This window comes from Lampris incognitus, chromosome 18, assembly GCF_029633865.1.
Source record: "Lampris incognitus isolate fLamInc1 chromosome 18, fLamInc1.hap2, whole genome shotgun sequence".
NCBI classification, from domain to species: domain Eukaryota; kingdom Metazoa; phylum Chordata; class Actinopteri; order Lampriformes; family Lampridae; genus Lampris; species Lampris incognitus.
Genome location: NC_079228.1, coordinates 38,608,818 through 38,624,669, shown reverse-complemented (window position 1 = coordinate 38,624,669; position 15,852 = coordinate 38,608,818). Strand labels below are relative to the sequence as shown.

The 15,852-nt window shown below is 49.8% G+C and overlaps 1 protein-coding gene across 1 annotated transcript; it reads right to left on the bottom strand.

Moving 5' to 3' along the window:
• Positions 1-12,448: 12,448 nt before the first annotated feature.
• LOC130128450 (threonine-rich protein-like) lies at positions 12,449-15,283 on the bottom strand (the record flags this gene model as incomplete). The annotated part of the gene is made up of 2 exons (XM_056298058.1): positions 12,449-12,502; positions 15,233-15,283. Coding segments are annotated over 2 exons (105 nt in total), but the record flags the coding sequence as incomplete, so codon positions are not given.
• Positions 15,284-15,852: the final 569 nt, after the last annotated feature.

The following is a 15,852-nucleotide window of genomic DNA, read 5'->3' as shown; positions in this document are numbered from 1 at the left end:
GTATGCAGAGGCTATATAACACCTCCGTATACAGCTCATCTCTGGTCTTCTTACAGGAAGAGAAGTATGCAGAGGCTATGTAACACCTCCGTATACAGCTCATCTTTGGTCTTCTTACAGGAAACAGGAAGAGAAGTATACAGAGGCTATATAACACCTCTGTATACAGCTCATCTCTGGTCTTCTTACAGGAAGACAAGTATGCAGAGGCCCAGAGGAGCTTACAATGATGCTATGAGATTGTTGCTTCATGTCCCCAGATGGCATAGTGCCAGTCAGTTGTTTGTGTCCTCAGATGTGCCTACATGTGATGTACTTTTAAGACAGCTGATGTATAATTGTATGTGTTGCCTGGCTGTGTTGGAGAACAGCATCACAGAGACTCTAACCAGCCCCACGGAAAGCTGCTGTCGCTTGACATCCAGACTTCAAAAGCACTGCCAAGACAGCCTGTATCTGTTATGAACTGACTGTGTTGTACGGTGTGTGTGTGGACGCCTCACATGTTGTGTGTGTGTGTGTGTGTGTGTGTGCGCGTGCATGCATGTGCGTGCTCGTGGAGTGTAGGGGTGTCATATAGGCCTACATTTTTTTGTTTTGTTTTTTTAATTGTATTGTTTTATTTTATTGTATTGTTGCTTGTATGCTATGGACCGGCTGTGTGTCTGAAATAAAGATTATTATTACTATATCACATGCCTCCCCCGATACACGTGGAGTCGCCAGCCGATTCTTTTCACCTGACAGTGAGGAGTTTCGCCAGGGGGACGCAGCACGTGGGAGGATCACGCTATTCCCCCCAGTTCCCCGTTCCCCCCGAACAGGTGCCCCGACCGACCAGAGGAGGCGCTAGTGCAGCGACCAGGACACACACCCACATCTGGCTTCCACATCCACCATGGATGTACTATAATACATCCATGGCTTCCCACCTGCAGACACGGCCAATTGTGTCTCTAGGGACGCCCGACCAAGCCGGAGGTAACACGGGGATTCGAACCGGTGATCCTCATGTTGGTAGGCAACGGAATAGACCGCCATGCTACCCGGATGCCCGGATTTAGTTATTTTAATGCATTAAAGCCTTTGCAGCTAGTTTAGTCTGCCTGCCCCCACGGAGATCAACATACCTTCAGCAATGCTTGTTTTGAAGCACTGCCTCTCTGTAGTGGTTGCAATAAATCCGCAAACCGAGGCAGACCGTCGATGAAACGTTCTTTCTTTTAAGGAAGACCTTAAATACCGTTAATATTGTGGATACAAATTACGTAGAAATGAACTCAATCCCAATAATTTAAACTTTATTATTTTGTTGAGGCATTACACGTTTTATTCAAACAATCAACAATCATCAATTCAAGCTCCCCAACATTTATTCCCAAGGCCATTTAATGTGATTGAAGAGCTGTAATTACAATGAAAGGGGAGGGGGGTTATCAGATATCAGGTGAAATGTGGAGTGTGTGTGAGTCTGCAAACTTTGGTAGGAAATAATACATTGTAGAGAACAACGGCATTAGGTGGCTGTGGTTCTTCACAAATTTCATGTAATGTATTGCTTAGTTCCCCATAGTACTAAAATTTGCTAAGGTCATACAGATTTTACAGTTGTTTATTTATTTTTATGAATTTATTCATATTTACTTTAATTATGAAAAAAGTAACCAGTGAAGTTGGACTTTTTTCATTCCAACCAGTTCTGACCATTGAAATATGTTGTCTACATTATGCTCAAAAGACAAAAAAAAAAAAAAAACAAAAAAAACAACAACCCCAAAATGAAATGGGTTCCTTAACTTGTATGTGTCCTATTATAATGTGGCAAAATTGAAAGAAAAAAAAATTCACATTATTGGTCTTGTGTTGAGAAGCACAATCCTTCAATACCTAAGTAATACATCAAAGGATTACAAAAACATATAAATAAAATGGTGGGTAAATAAATTAAGGTTTTTTTTTGTGGCAACATATATCAACATCCTTCAATATTAATCACTTACATGACAAAAAAGTGCGATGAACTTCAGATTCAGTGAAGTATATTTGCCATAATCAGCAGTATGACTGGAAGGACGCCTGTTTTGAAGTGGACTGCAGAGGACGTAGCTGTGGTTGTAGGGGCAGCTGTGATTGTTGGCAGAGCAACTTTGGTTGTTGTGGGGAGAGCTGTGGTTATTGTAAATGCAGTTGTTGTTAGGGTAGCAGTGCTTGTAGGGGTAGCTGTGGTTGTTGTCAGAGCAGCTGTGGTTGTGGGGGTAGCTGTGGTTGTTGTCAGAGCAGCTGTGGTTGTAGGGTTAGCTGTGGTTGTTTTCATCTCAGCTGTTGTTGTAGGGGCAGCTGTTGTTGTAGGGGTAGCAGTGGTTGTTGTCAGAGCAGCTGTTGTTGTAGGGGTAGCAGTGGTTGTTGTCAGAGCAGCTGTGGTTGTGGGGGTAGCTGTGGTTGTTGTCAGAGCAGCTGTTGTTGTAGGATTAGCTGTGGTTGTTGTCAGAGCAGCTGTTGTTGTAGGGTTAGCTGTGGTTGTTGTCAGAGCAGCTGTTGTTGTAGGGTTAGCTGTGGCTGTTGTAAGAGCAGCTGTGGTTGTGGGGGAAGCTGTTGTTGTTGTCAGAGCAGCTGTTGTTGTAGGGGTAGCAGTGGTTGTTGTCAGAGCAGCTGTTGTTGTAGGGGTAGCAGTGGTTGTTGTCAGAGCAGCTGTGGTTGTGGGGGTAGCTGTGGTTGTTGTCAGAGCAGCTGTTGTTGTAGGATTAGCTGTGGTTGTTGTCAGAGCAGCTGTTGTTGTAGGGTTAGCTGTGGTTGTTGTCAGAGCAGCTGTTGTAGGGTTAGCTGTGGTTGTTGTCAGAGCAGCTGTGGTTGTAGGGGCAGCTGGGGTTGTTGTCAGAGCAGCTGTTGTTGTAGGATTAGCTGTGGTTATTGTCAGAGCAGCTGTTGCAGGGGTAGCTGTGGTTGTTTTCAGAGCAGCTGTTGTTGTAGGGGCAGCTGTGGTTGTTTTCAGAGCAGCTGTTGTTGTAGGGGTAGCTGTGGTTGTTGTCAGAGCAGCTGTTGTTGTAGGGGTAGCAGTGGTTGTTGTCAGAGCAGCTGTTGTTGTAGGGGTAGCTGGGGTTGTTTTCAGAGCAGCTGTTGTAGGGGTAGCAGTGGTTGTTGTCAGAGCAGCTGTTGTTGTAGGGGTAGCAGTGGTTGTTGTCAGAGCAGCTGTGGTTGTAGGGGCAGCTGTGGTTGTTGTCAGAGCAGCTGTGGTTATGGCTGCAGCTGTGGTTGTTGTCAGAGCAGCTGTGGCTGTTGTAGGGTCAGCTGTGGTTGTTGTCATAGCAGCTGTTGTTGTAGGGTTAGCTGGGGTTGTTTTCATCGCAGCTGTTGTTGTAGGGGCAGCTGTTGTTGTAGGGGTAGCAGTGGTTGTTGTCAGAGCAGCTGTTGTTGTAGGATTAGCTGTGGTTGTTGTCAGAGCAGCTGTGGTTGTGGGGCTAGCTGTGGTTGTTTTCAGAGCCGCTGTGGTTGTAGGGTTAGCTGTGGTTGTTGTCAGGGCAGCTGTTGTTGTGGGGGAAGCTGTTGTTGTTGTCAGCGCATCTGTTGTTGTGGGGGAAGCTGTGGTTGTTGTCAGAGCAGCTGTTGTTGTAGGATTAGCTGTTGTTGTTGTCAGAGCAGCTGTTGTTGTGGGGGAAGCTGTTGTTGTTGTCAGCACAGCTGTTGTTGTTGTCAGCGCAGCTGTTGTTGTAGGGGTAGCTGTGGTTGTTGTAAGAGCAGCTGTTGTAGGGTTAGCTGTGGTTGTTGTCAGAGCAGCTGTTGTTGTAGGGTTAGCTGTGGTTGTTGTCAGAGCAGCTGTTGTTGTAGGGGCAGCTGTGGTTGTTGTCAGAGCAGCTGTTGTTGTAGGGTTAGCTGTGGTTGTTGTCAGAGCAGCTGTTGTTGTAGGGGTAGCTGTGGTTGTTTTCAGATCAGCTGTTGTTGTAGGGGTAGCAGTGGTTGTTGTCAGAGCAGCTGTTGTTGTAGGGGTAGCAGTGGTTGTTGTCAGAGCAGCTGTGGTTGTAGGGGCAGCTGTGGTTGTTGTCAGAGCAGCTGTGGTTATGGCTGCAGCTGTGGTTGTTGTCAGAGCAGCTGTGGCTGTTGTAGGGTCAGCTGTGGTTGTTTTCATCGCAGCTGTTGTTGTAGGGGCAGCTGTGGTTGTAGGGGTAGCTGTGGTTGTTTTCAGAGCAGCTGTTGTTGTAGGGGTAGCAGTGGTTGTTGTCAGAGCAGCTGTTGTTGTAGGATTAGCTGTGGTTGTTGTCAGAGCAGCTGTGGTTGTGGGGCTAGCTGTGGTTGTTTTCAGAGCCGCTGTGGTTGTAGGGTTAGCTGTGGTTGTTGTCAGGGAAGCTGTTGTTGTGGGGGAAGCTGTTGTTGTTGTCAGCGCATCTGTTGTTGTGGGGGAAGCTGTGGTTGTTGTCAGCGCAGCTGTTGTTGTTGTCAGCGCAGCTGTTGTTGTTGTCAGCGCAGCTGTTGTTGTAGGGGTAGCTGTTGTTGTTGTCAGAGCAGCTGTTGTTGTGGGGGAAGCTGTTGTTGTTGTCAGCGCAGCTGTTGTTGTTGTCAGCGCAGCTGTTGTTGTAGGGGTAGCTGTGGTTGTTGTAAGAGCAGCTGTTGTAGGGTTAGCTGTGGTTGCTGTCAGAGAAGCTGTTGTTGTAGGGTTAGCTGTGGTTGTTGTCAGAGCAGCTGTTGTTGTAGGGGCAGCTGTGGTTGTTGTCAGAGCAGCTGTTGTTGTAGGGTTAGCTGTGGTTGTTGTCAGAGCAGCTGTTGTTGTAGGGGCAGCTGTGGTTGTTGTCAGAGCAGCTGTTGTTGTAGGGTTAGCTGTGGTTGTTGTCAGAGCAGCTGTTGTTGTAGGGGAAGCTGTTGTTGTTGTCAGCGCATCTGTTGTTGTGGGGGAAGCTGTGGTTGTTGTCAGAGCAGCTGTTGTTGTGGGGGAAGCTGTTGTTGTTGTCAGCGCATCTGTTGTTGTGGGGGAAGCTGTGGTTGTTGTCAGAGCAGCTGTTGTTGTAGGATTAGCTGTTGTTGTTGTCAGAGCAGCTGTTGTTGTAGGGTTAGCTGTGGTTGTTGTCAGAGCAGCTGTTGTTGTAGGGTTAGCTGTGGTTGCTGTCAGAGCAGCTGTTGTTGTAGGGTTAGCTGTGGTTGTTGTCAGAGCAGCTGTTGTTGTAGGGGCAGCTGTGGTTGTTGTCAGAGCAGCTGTTGTTGTAGGGTTAGCTGTGGTTGCTGTCAGAGCAGCTGTTGTTGTAGGGTTAGCTGTGGTTGTTGTCAGAGCAGCTGTTGTTGTAGGGGCAGCTGTGGTTGTTGTCAGAGCAGCTGTTGTTGTAGGGTTAGCTGTGGTTGTTGTCAGAGCAGCTGTTGTTGTAGGGGCAGCTGTGGTTGTTGTCAGAGCAGCTGTTGTTGTAGGGTTAGCTGTGGTTGTTGTCAGAGCAGCTGTTGTTGCAGGGGAAGCTGTTGTTGTTGTCAGCGCATCTGTTGTTGTGGGGGAAGCTGTGGTTGTTGTCAGAGCAGCTGTTGTTGTGGGGGAAGCTGTTGTTGTTGTCAGCGCATCTGTTGTTGTGGGGGAAGCTGTGGTTGTTGTCAGAGCAGCTGTTGTTGTAGGATTAGCTGTTGTTGTTGTCAGAGCAGCTGTTGTTGTGGGGGAAGCTGTTGTTGTTGTCAGAGCAGCTGTTGTTGTAGGGTTAGCTGTGGTTGTTGTCAGAGCAGCTGTTGTTGTAGGGGCAGCTGTGGTTGTTGTCAGAGCAGCTGTTGTTGTAGGGTTAGCTGTGGTTGTTGTCAGAGCAGCTGTTGTTGTAGGGGCAGCTGTGGTTGTTGTCAGAGCAGCTGTTGTTGTAGGGTTAGCTGTGGTTGTTGTCAGAGCAGCTGTTGTTGTAGGGTTAGCTGTGGTTGTTGTCAGAGCAGCTGTTGTTGTAGGGTTAGCTGTGGTTGTTGTCAGAGCAGCTGTTGTTGTAGGGGCAGCTGTGGTTGTTGTCAGAGCAGCTGTTGTTGTAGGGTTAGCTGTGGTTGTTGTCAGAGCAGCTGTTGTTGTAGGGGCAGCTGTGGTTGTTGTCAGTGCATCTGGAGTTGTAGGGTTAGCTTTGGTTGTTGTCAGAGCAGCTGTTGTTGTAGGGGCAGCTGTGGTTGTTGTCAGAGCAGCTGTTGTTGTAGGGGCAGCTGTGGTCGTTGTCAGAGCAGCTGTTGTTGTAGGGGCAGCTGTGGTTGTTGTCAGAGCAGCTGTTGTTGTAGGGTTATCTGTGGTCGTTGTCAGAGCAGCTGTTGTTGTAGGGGCAGCTGTGGTTGTTGTCAGAGCAGCTGTTGTTGTAGGGGCAGCTGTGGTTGTTGTCAGAGCAGCTGTTGTTGTAGGGTTAGCTGTGGTTGTTGTCAGAGCAGCTGTTGTTGTAGGGGCAGCTGTGGTTGTTGTCAGTGCATCTGGAGTTGTAGGGTTAGCTGTGGTTGTTGTCAGAGCAGCTGTTGTTGTAGGATTAGCTGTGGTTGTTGTCAGAGCAGCTGTTGTTGTGGGGGAAGCTGTTGTTGTTATCAGCGCATCTTTTGTTGTGGGAGAAGCTGTTGTTGTTGTCAGCGCAGCTGTTGTTGTTGTCAGCGCAGCTGTTGTTGTAGGGCTAGCTGTGGTTGTTGTAAGAGCAGCTGTTGTTGTAGGGTTAGCTGTGGTTGCTGTCAGAGCAGCTGTTGTTGTAGGGTTAGCTGTTGTTGTCAGAGCAGCTGTTGTTGTAGGGGCAGCTGTGGTTGTTGTCAGAGCAGCTGTTGTAGGGTTAGCTGTGGTTGTTGTCAGAGCAGCTGTTGTTATAGGGGCAGCTGTGGTTGTTGTCAGTGCATCTGGAGTTGTAGGGTTAGCTGTGGTTGTTGTCAGAGCAGCTGTTGTTGTGGGGGAAGCTGTTGTTGTTGTCAGCGCATCTGTTGTTGTGGGAGAAGCTGTTGTTGTTGTCAGCGCAGCTGTTGTTGTTGTCAGCGCAGCTGTTGTTGTAGGGCTAGCTGTGGTTGTTGTACGAGCAGCTGTTGTAGGGTTAGCTGTGGTTGTTGTCAGAGCAGCTGTTGTTGTAGGGTTAGCTGTGGTTGTTGTCAGAGCAGCTGTTTTTGTAGGGTTAGCTGTGGTTGTTGTCAGAGCAGCTGTTGTTGTAGGGGCAGCTGTGGTTGTTGTCAGAGCAGCTGTTGTTGTAGGGTTAGCTGTGGTTGTTGTCAGAGCAGCTGTTGTTGTAGGGGCAGCTGTGGTTGTTGTCAGTGCTTCTGGAGTTGTAGGGTTAGCTTTGGTCGTTGTCAGAGCAGCTGTTGTTGTAGGGGCAGCTGTGGTTGTTGTCAGAGCAGCTGTTGTTGTAGGGTTAGCTGTGGTCGTTGTCAGAGCAGCTGTTGTTGTAGGGGCAGCTGTGGTTGTTGTCAGAGCAGCTGTTGTTGTAGGGTTATCTGTGGTCGTTGTCAGAGCAGCTGTTGTTGTAGGGGCAGCTGTGGTTGTTGTCAGAGCAGCTGTTGTTGTAGGGGCAGCTGTGGTTGTTGTCAGAGCAGCTGTTGTTGTAGGGTTAGCTGTGGTTGTTGTCAGAGCAGCTGTTGTTGTAGGGGCAGCTGTGGTTGTTGTCAGTGCATCTGGAGTTGTAGGGTTAGCTGTGGTTGTTGTCAGAGCAGCTGTTGTTGTAGGGGCAGCTGTGGTTGTTGTCAGAGCAGCTGTTGTTTTAGGGTTAGCTGTGGTCGTTGTCAGAGCAGCTGTTGTTGTAGGGGCAGCTGTGGTTGTTGTCAGAGCATCTGTTGTTGTAGGGTTAGCTGTGGTTGTTGTCAGAGCAGCTGTTGTTGTAGGGGCAGCTGTGGTTGTTGTCAGTGCATCTGGAGTTGTAGGGTTAGCTGTGGTTGTTGTCAGAGCAGCTGTTGTTGTAGGGGCAGCTGTGGTTGTTGTCAGAGCAGCTGTTGTTGTAGGGTTAGCTGTGGTCGTTGTCAGAGCAGCTGTTGTTGTACGGGCAGCTGTGGTCGTTGTCAGAGCAGCTGTTGTTGTAGGGGCAGCTGTGGTTGTTGTCAGAGCAGCTGTTGTTGTGGGGCTAGCTGTGGTTGTTTTCAGAGCCGCTGTGGTTGTAGGGTTAGCTGTGGTTGTTGTAAGAGCAGCTGTTGTTGTGGGGGAAGCTGTTGTTGTTGTCAGCGCATCTGTTGTAGTGGGGGTAGCTGTAGTTGTTGTCAGAGCAGCTGTTGTTTTAGGGTTAGCTGTGGTTGTTGTCAGAGCAGCTGTTGTTGTAGGGTTAGCTGTGGTTGTTGTCAGAGCAGCTGTTGTTGTAGGGGCAGCTGTGGTTGTTGTCAGAGCAGCTGTTGTTGTAGGGTTAGCTGTGGTTGTTGTCAGAGCAGCTGTTGTTGTAGGGGCAGCTGTGGTTGTTGTCAGTGCATCTGGAGTTGTAGGGTTAGCTGTGGTTGTTGTCAGAGCAGCTGTTGTTGTAGGGTTAGCTGTGGTTGTTGTCAGAGCAGCTGTTGTTGTAGGGGCAGCTGTGGTTGTTGTCAGAGCAGCTGTTGTTGTACGGTTAGCTGTGGTTGTTGTCGGAGCATCTGGAGTTGTAGGGTTAGCTGTGGTTGTTGTCAGTGCATCTGGAGTTGTAGGGTTAGCTGTGGTTGTTGTCAGAGCAGCTGTTGTTGTAGGGGCAGCTGTGGTTGTTGTCAGAGCAGCTGTTGTTGTAGGGTTAGCTGTGGTCGTTGTCAGAGCAGCTGTTGTTGTAGGGGCAGCTGTGGTTGTTGTCAGAGCAGCTGTTGTTGTAGGGTTAGCTGTGGTCGTTGTCAGAGCAGCTGTTGTTGTGGGGCTAGCTGTGGTTGTTTTCAGAGCCGCTGTGGTTGTAGGGTTAGCTGTGGTTGTTGTAAGAGCAGCTGTTGTTGTGGGGGAAGCTGTTGTTGTTGTCAGCGCATCTGTTGTTGTGGGGGTAGCTGTGGTTGTTGTCAGAGCAGCTGTTGTTGTGGGGGAAGCTGTTGTTGTTGTCAGCGCAGCTGTTGTTGTGGGGGATGCTGTTGTTGTTGTCAGCGCAGCTGTTGTTGTTGTCAGCGCTGCTGTTGTTGTAGGGCTAGCTGTGGTTGTTGTAAGAGCAGCTGTTGTTGTAGGGTTAGCTGTGGTTGTTGTCAGAGCAGCTGTTGTTGTAGGGTTAGCTGTGGTTGTTGTCAGAGCAGCTGTTGTTGTAGGGGCAGCTGTGGTTGTTGTCAGAGCAGCTGTTGTTGTAGGGTTAGCTGTGGTTGTCGTCAGAGCAGCTGTTGTTGTAGGGGCAGCTGTGGTTGTTGTCAGAGCAGCTGTTGTTGTAGGTTTAGCTGTGGTTTTTGTCAGAGCAGCTGTTGTTGTAGGGTTAGCTGTGGTTGTTGTCAGAGCAGCTGTTGTTGTAGGGTTAGCTGTGGTTGTTTTCAGAGCAGCTGTTGTTGTAGGGGCAACTGTGGTTGTTGTCAGAGCAGCTGTTGTTGTAGGGTTAGCTGCGGTTGTTGTCAGAGCAGCTGTTGTAGGGGCAGCTGTGGTTGTTGTCAGTGCATCTGGAGTTGTAGGGTTAGCTGTGGTTGTTGTCAGAGCAGCTGTTGTTGTGGGGGTAGCTGCTGTTGATGTCAGAGCAGCTGTTGTTGTGGGGGAAGCTGTTGTTGTTGTCAGCGCAGCTGTTGTTGTTGTCAGCGCAGCTGTTGTTGTAGGGCTAGCTGTGGTTGTTGTAAGAGCAGCTGTTGGTGTAGGGTTAGCTGTGGTTGTCAGAGCAGCTGTTGTTGTAGGGTTAGCTGTGGTTGTTGTCAGAGCAGCTGTTTTTGTAGGGGCAGCTGTGGTTGTTGTCAGAGCAGCTGTTGTTGTGGGGTTAGCTGTGGTTGTTGTCAGAGCAGCTGTTGTTGTAGGGTTAGCTGTGGTTGTTGTCAGAGCAGCTGTTGTTGTAGGGTTAGCTGTGGTTGTTGTCAGAGCAGCTGTTGTTGTAGGGTTAGCTGTGGTTGTTGTCAGAGCAGCTGTTGTTGTAGGGGCAGCTGTGGTTGTTGTCAGTGCATCTGGAGTTGTAGGGTTAGCTGTGGTTGTTGTCAGAGCAGCTGTTGTTGTAGGGTTAGCTGTGGTTGTTGTCAGAGCAGCTGTTGTTGTAGGGGCAGCTGTGGTTGTTGTCAGAGCAGCTGTTGTTGTAGGGTTAGCTGTGGTTGTTGTCGGAGCAGCTGTTGTTGTAGGGGCAGCTATGGTTGTTGTCAGTGCATCTGGAGTTGTAGGGTTAGCTGTGGTTGTTGTCAGAGCAGCTGTTGTTGTAGGGTTAGCTGTGGTTGTTGTCAGAGCAGCTGTTGTTGTAGGGTTAGCTGTGGTCGTTGTCAGAGCAGCTGTTGTTGTAGGGGCAGCTGCGGTTGTTGTCAGAGCAGCTGTTGTTGTAGGGTTAGCTGTGGTTGTTGTCAGAGCAGCTGTTGTTGTAGGGTTAGCTGTGGTTGTTGTCAGAGCAGCTGTTGTTGTAGGGTTAGCTGTGGTCGTTCTCAGAGCAGCTGTTGTTGTACGGGCAGCTGTGGTTGTTGTCAGAGCAGATGTTGTTGTAGGGTTAGCTGTGGTCGTTGTCAGAGCAGCTGTTGTTGTGGGGGAAGCTGTTGTTGTTGTCAGCGCATCTGTTGTTGTGGGGGTAGCTGTGGTTGTTTTCAGAGCAGCTGTTGTTGTGGGGGAAGCTGTTGTTGTTGTCAGCGCAGCTGTTGTTGTTGTCAGCGCAGCTGTTGTTGTAGGGCTAGCTGTGGTTGTTGTCAGCGCAGCTGTTGTTGTTGTCAGCGCTGCTGGTGTTGTAGGGCTAGCTGTGGTTGTTGTAAGAGCAGCTGTTGTTGTAGGGTTAGCTGTGGTTGTTGTCAGAGCAGCTGTTGTTGTAGGGGCAGCTGTGGTTGTTGTCAGAGCAGCTGTTGTTGTAGGGTTAGCTGTGGTTGTCGTCAGAGCAGCTGTTGTTGTAGGGGCAGCTGTGGTTGTTGTCAGAGCAGCTGTTGTTGTAGGTTTAGCTGTGGTTGTTGTCAGAGCAGCTGTTGTTGTAGGGTTAGCTGTGGTTGTTGTCAGAGCAGCTGTTGTTGTAGGGTTAGCTGTGGTTGTTGTCAGAGCAGCTGTTGTTGTAGGGGCAACTGTGGTTGTTTTCAGAGCAGCTGTTGTAGGGTTAGCTGTGGTTGTTGTCAGAGCAGCTGTTGTAGGGGCAGCTTTGGTTGTTGTCAGTGCATCTGGAGTTGTAGGGTTAGCTGTGGTTGTTGTCAGAGCAGCTGTTGTTGTGGGAGTAGCTGCTGTTGTTGTCAGAGCAGCTGTTGTTGTGGGGGAAGCTGTTGTTGTTGTCAGCGCAGCTGTTGTTGTTGTCAGCGCAGCTGTTGTTGTAGGGCTAGCTGTGGTTGTTGTAAGAGCAGCTGTTGGTGTAGGGTTAGCTGTGGTTGTCAGAGCAGCTGTTGTTGTAGGGTTAGCTGTGGTTGTTGTCAGAGCAGCTGTTGTTGTAGGGGCAGCTGTGGTTGTTGTCAGAGCAGCTGTTGTTGTGGGGTTAGCTGTGGTTGTTGTCAGAGCAGCTGTTGTTGTAGGGTTAGCTGTGGTTGTTGTCAGAGCAGCTGTTGTTGTAGGGTTAGCTGTGGTTGTTGTCAGAGCAGCTGTTGTTGTAGGGGCAGCTGTGGTTGTTGTCAGAGCAGCTGTTGTTGTAGGGTTAGCTGTGGTTGTTGTCAGAGCAGCTGTTGTTGTAGGGGCAGCTGTGGTTGTTGTCAGTGCATCTGGAGTTGTAGGGTTAGCTGTGGTTGTTGTCAGAGCAGCTGTTGTTGTAGGGTTAGCTGTGGTTGTTGTCAGAGCAGCTGTTGTTGTAGGGGCAGCTGTGGTTGTTGTCAGAGCAGCTGTTGTTGTAGGGTTAGCTGTGGTTGTTGTCAGAGCAGCTGTTGTTGTAGGGGCAGCTATGGTTGTTGTCAGTGCATATGGAGTTGTAGGGTTAGCTGTGGTTGTTGTCAGAGCAGCTGTTGTTGTAGGGGCAGCTGTGGTTGTTGTCAGAGCAGCTGTTGTTGTAGGGTTAGCTGTGGTCGTTGTCAGAGCAGCTGTTGTTGTAGGGGCAGCTGTGGTTGTTGTCAGAGCAGCTGTTGTTGTAGGGGCAGCTGTGGTTGTTGTCAGAGCAGCTGTTGTTGTAGGGTTAGCTGTGGTCGTTGTCAGAGCCGCTGTGGTTGTAGGGTTAGCTGTGGTTGTTGTAAGAGCAGCTGTTGTTGTGGGGGAAGCTGTTGTTGTTGTCAGCGCATCTGTTGTTGTGGGGGTAGCTGTGGTTGTTGTCAGAGCAGCTGTTGTTGTGGGGGAAGCTGTTGTTGTTGTCAGCGCAGCTGTTGTTGTAGGGGAAGCTGTTGTTGTTGTCAGCGCAGCTGTTGTTGTTGTTGTCAGCGCAGCTGTTGTTGTAGGGTTAGCTGTGGTTGTTGTAAGAGCAGCTGTTGTTGTAGGGTTAGCTGTGGTTGTTGTCAGAGCAGCTGTTGTTGTAGGGTTAGCTGTGGTTGTTGTCAGAGCAGCTGTTGTAGGGGCAGCTGTGGTTGTTGTCAGAGCAGCTGTTGTTGTAGGGTTAGCTGTGGTTGTCGTCAGAGCAGCTGTTGTTGTAGGGGCAGCTGTGGTTGTTGTCAGAGCAGCTGTTGTTGTAGGGTTAGCTGTGGTTGTCGTCAGAGCAGCTGTTGTTGTAGGGGCAGCTGTGGTTGTTGTCAGAGCAGCTGTTGTTGTAGGGTTAGCTGTGGTCGTTGTCAGAGCAGCTGTGGTTGTTGTAGGGGCAGCTGTGGTCGTTGTCAGAGCAGCTGTTGTTGTGGGGTTAGCTGTGGTTGTTTTCAGAGCCGCTGTTGTTGTAGGGTTAGCTGTGGTTGTTGTCAGAGCAGCTGTTGTTTTAGGGGAAGCTGTTGTTGTTGTCAGCGCATCTGTTGTTGTGGGGGTAGCTGTGGTTGTTGTCAGAGCAGCTGTTGTTGTAGGATTAGCTGTGGTTGTTGTCAGAGCAGCTGTTGTTGTGGGGGAAGCTGTTGTTGTTGTCAGCGCAGCTGTTGTTGTTGTCAGCGCAGCTGTTGTTGTAGGGCTAGCTGTGGTTGTTGTCTGAGCAGCTGTTGTTGTAGGGTTAGCTGTGGTTGTTGTCAGAGCAGCTGTTGTTGTAGGGTTAGCTGTGGTTGTTGTCAGAGCAGCTGTTGTTGTAGGGGCAGCTGTGGTTGTTGTCAGAGCAGCTGTTGTAGGGTTAGCTGTGGTTGTTGTCAGAGCAGCTGTTGTTGTAGGGTTAGCTGTGGTTGTTGTCAGAGCAGCTGTTGTTGTAGGGTTAGCTGTGGTTGTTGTCAGAGCAGCTGTTGTTGTAGGGGCAGCTTTGGTTGTTGTCAGTGCATCTGGAGTTGTAGGGTTAGCTATGGTTGTTGTCAGAGCAGCTGTTGTTGTAGGGTTAACTGTGGTTGTTGTCAGAGCAGCTGTTGTTGTAGGGGCAGCTGTGGTTGTTGTCAGAGCAGCTGTTGTTGTAGGGTTAGCTGTGGTTGTTGTCGGAGCAGCTGTTGTTGTAGGGGCAGCTATGGTTGTTGTCAGTGCATCTGGAGTTGTAGGGTTAGCTGTGGTTGTTGTCAGAGCAGCTGTTGTTGTAGGGGCAGCTGTGGTTGTTGTCAGAGCAGCTGTTGTTTTAGGGTTAGCTGTGGTCGTTGTCAGAGCAGCTGTTGTTGTAGGGGCAGCTGTGGTTGTTGTCAGAGCAGCTGTTGTTGTAGGGTTAGCTGTGGTCGTTGTCAGAGCAGCTGTTGCTGTAGGGGCAGCTATGGTTGTTGTCAGAGCAGCTGTTGTTGTGGGGCTAGCTGTGGTTGTTTTCAGAGCCGCTGTGGTTGTAGGGTTAGCTGTGGTTGTTGTAAGAGCAGCTGTTGTTGTGGGGTTAGCTGTTGTTGTTGTCAGCGCATCTGTTGTTGTGGGGGTAGCTGTGGTTGTTGTCAGAGCAGCTGTTGTTGTGGGGGAAGCTGTTGTTGTTGTCAGCGCAGCTGTTGTTGTGGGGGATTCTGTTGTTGTTGTCAGCGCAGCTGTTGTTGTTGTCAGCGCTGCTGTTGTTGTAGGGCTAGCTGTGGTTGTTGTAAGAGCAGCTGTTGTTGTAGGGGCAGCTGTGGTTGTTGTCAGAGCAGCTGTTGTTGTAGGGTTAGCTGTGGTTGTTGTCAGAGCAGCTGTTGTTGTAGGGGCAGCTGTGGTTGTTGTCAGAGCAGCTGTTGTTGTAGGGTTAGCTGTGGTTGTCGTCAGAGCAGCTGTTGTTGTAGGGGCAGCTGTGGTTGTTGTCAGAGCAGCTGTTGTTGTAGGTTTAGCTGTGGTTGTTGTCAGAGCAGCTGTTGTTGTAGGGTTAGCTGTGGTTGTTGTCAGAGCAGCTGTTGTTGTAGGGTTAGCTGTGGTTGTTGTCAGAGCAGCTGTTGTTGTAGGGGCAACTGTGGTTGTTGTCAGAGCAGCTGTTCTTGTAGGGTTAGCTGTGGTTGTTGTCAGAGCAGCTGTTGTAGGGGCAGCTGTGGTTGTTGTCAGTGCATCTGGAGTTGTAGGGTTAGCTGTGGTTGTTGTCAGAGCAGCTGTTGTTGTGGGGGTAGCTGCTGTTGTTGTCAGAGCAGCTGTTGTTGTGGGGGAAGCTGTTGTTGTCAGCGCAGCTGTTGTTGTTGTCAGCGCAGCTGTTGTTGTAGGGCTAGCTGTGGTTGTTGTAAGAGCAGCTGTTGGTGTAGGGTTAGCTGTGGTTGTCAGAGCAGCTGTTGTTGTAGGGTTAGCTGTGGTTGTTGTCAGAGCAGCTGTTGTTGTAGGGGCAGCTGTGGTTGTTGTCAGAGCAGCTGTTGTTGTGGGGTTAGCTGTGGTTGTTGTCAGAGCAGCTGTTGTTGTAGGGTTAGCTGTGGTTGTTGTCAGAGCAGCTGTTGTTGTAGGGTTAGCTGTGGTTGTTGTCAGAGCAGCTGTTGTTGTAGGGGCAGCTGTGGTTGTTGTCAGAGCAGCTGTTGTTGTAGGGTTAGCTGTGGTTGTTGTCAGAGCAGCTGTTGTTGTAGGGGCAGCTGTGGTTGTTGTCAGAGCAGCTGTTGTTGTAGGGTTAGCTGTGGTTGTTGTCAGAGCAGCTGTTGTTGTAGGGGCAGCTATGGTTGTTGTCAGTGCATCTGGAGTTGTAGGGTTAGCTGTGGTTGTTGTCAGAGCAGCTGTTGTTGTAGGGGCAGCTGTGGTTGTTGTCAGAGCAGCTGTTGTTGTAGGGTTAGCTGTGGTCGTTGTCAGAGCAGCTGTTGTTGTAGGGGCAGCTGTGGTCGTTGTCAGAGCAGCTGTTGTTGTAGGGGCAGCTGTGGTTGTTGTCAGAGCAGCTGTTGTTGTAGGGGCAGCTGTGGTTGTTGTCAGAGCAGCTGTTGTTGTAGGGTTAGCTGTGGTCGTTGTCAGAGCCGCTGTGGTTGTAGGGTTAGCTGTGGTTGTTGTAAGAGCAGCTGTTGTTGTGGGGTAAGCTGTTGTTGTTGTCAGCGCATCTGTTGTTGTGGAGGTAGCTGTGGTTGTTGTCAGAGCAGCTGTTGTTGTGGGGGAAGCTGTTGTTGTTGTCAGTGCAGCTGTTGTTGTGGGGGAAGCTGTTGTTGTTGTCAGCGCAGCTGTTGTTGTTGTCAGCGCAGCTGTTGTTGTAGGGCTAGCTGTGGTTGTTGTAAGAGCAGCTGTTTTTGTAGGGTTAGCTGTGGTTGTTGTCAGAGCAGCTGTTGTTGTAGGGTTAGCTGTGGTTGTTGTCAGAGCAGCTGTTGTTGTAGGGGCAGCTGTGGTTGTTGTCAGAGCAGCTGTTGTTGTAGGGTTAGCTGTGGTTGTGGTCAGAGCAGCTGTTGTTGTAGGGGCAGCTGTGGTTGTTGTCAGAGCAGCTGTTGTTGTAGGGTTAGCTGTGGTTGTTGTCAGAGCAGCTGTTGTAGGGTTAGCTGTGGTTGTTGTCAGAGCAGCTGTTGTTGTAGGGTTAGCTCTGGTCGTTGTCAGAGCAGCTGTTGTTGTAGGGGTAGCTGTGGTCGTTGTCAGAGCAGCTGTTG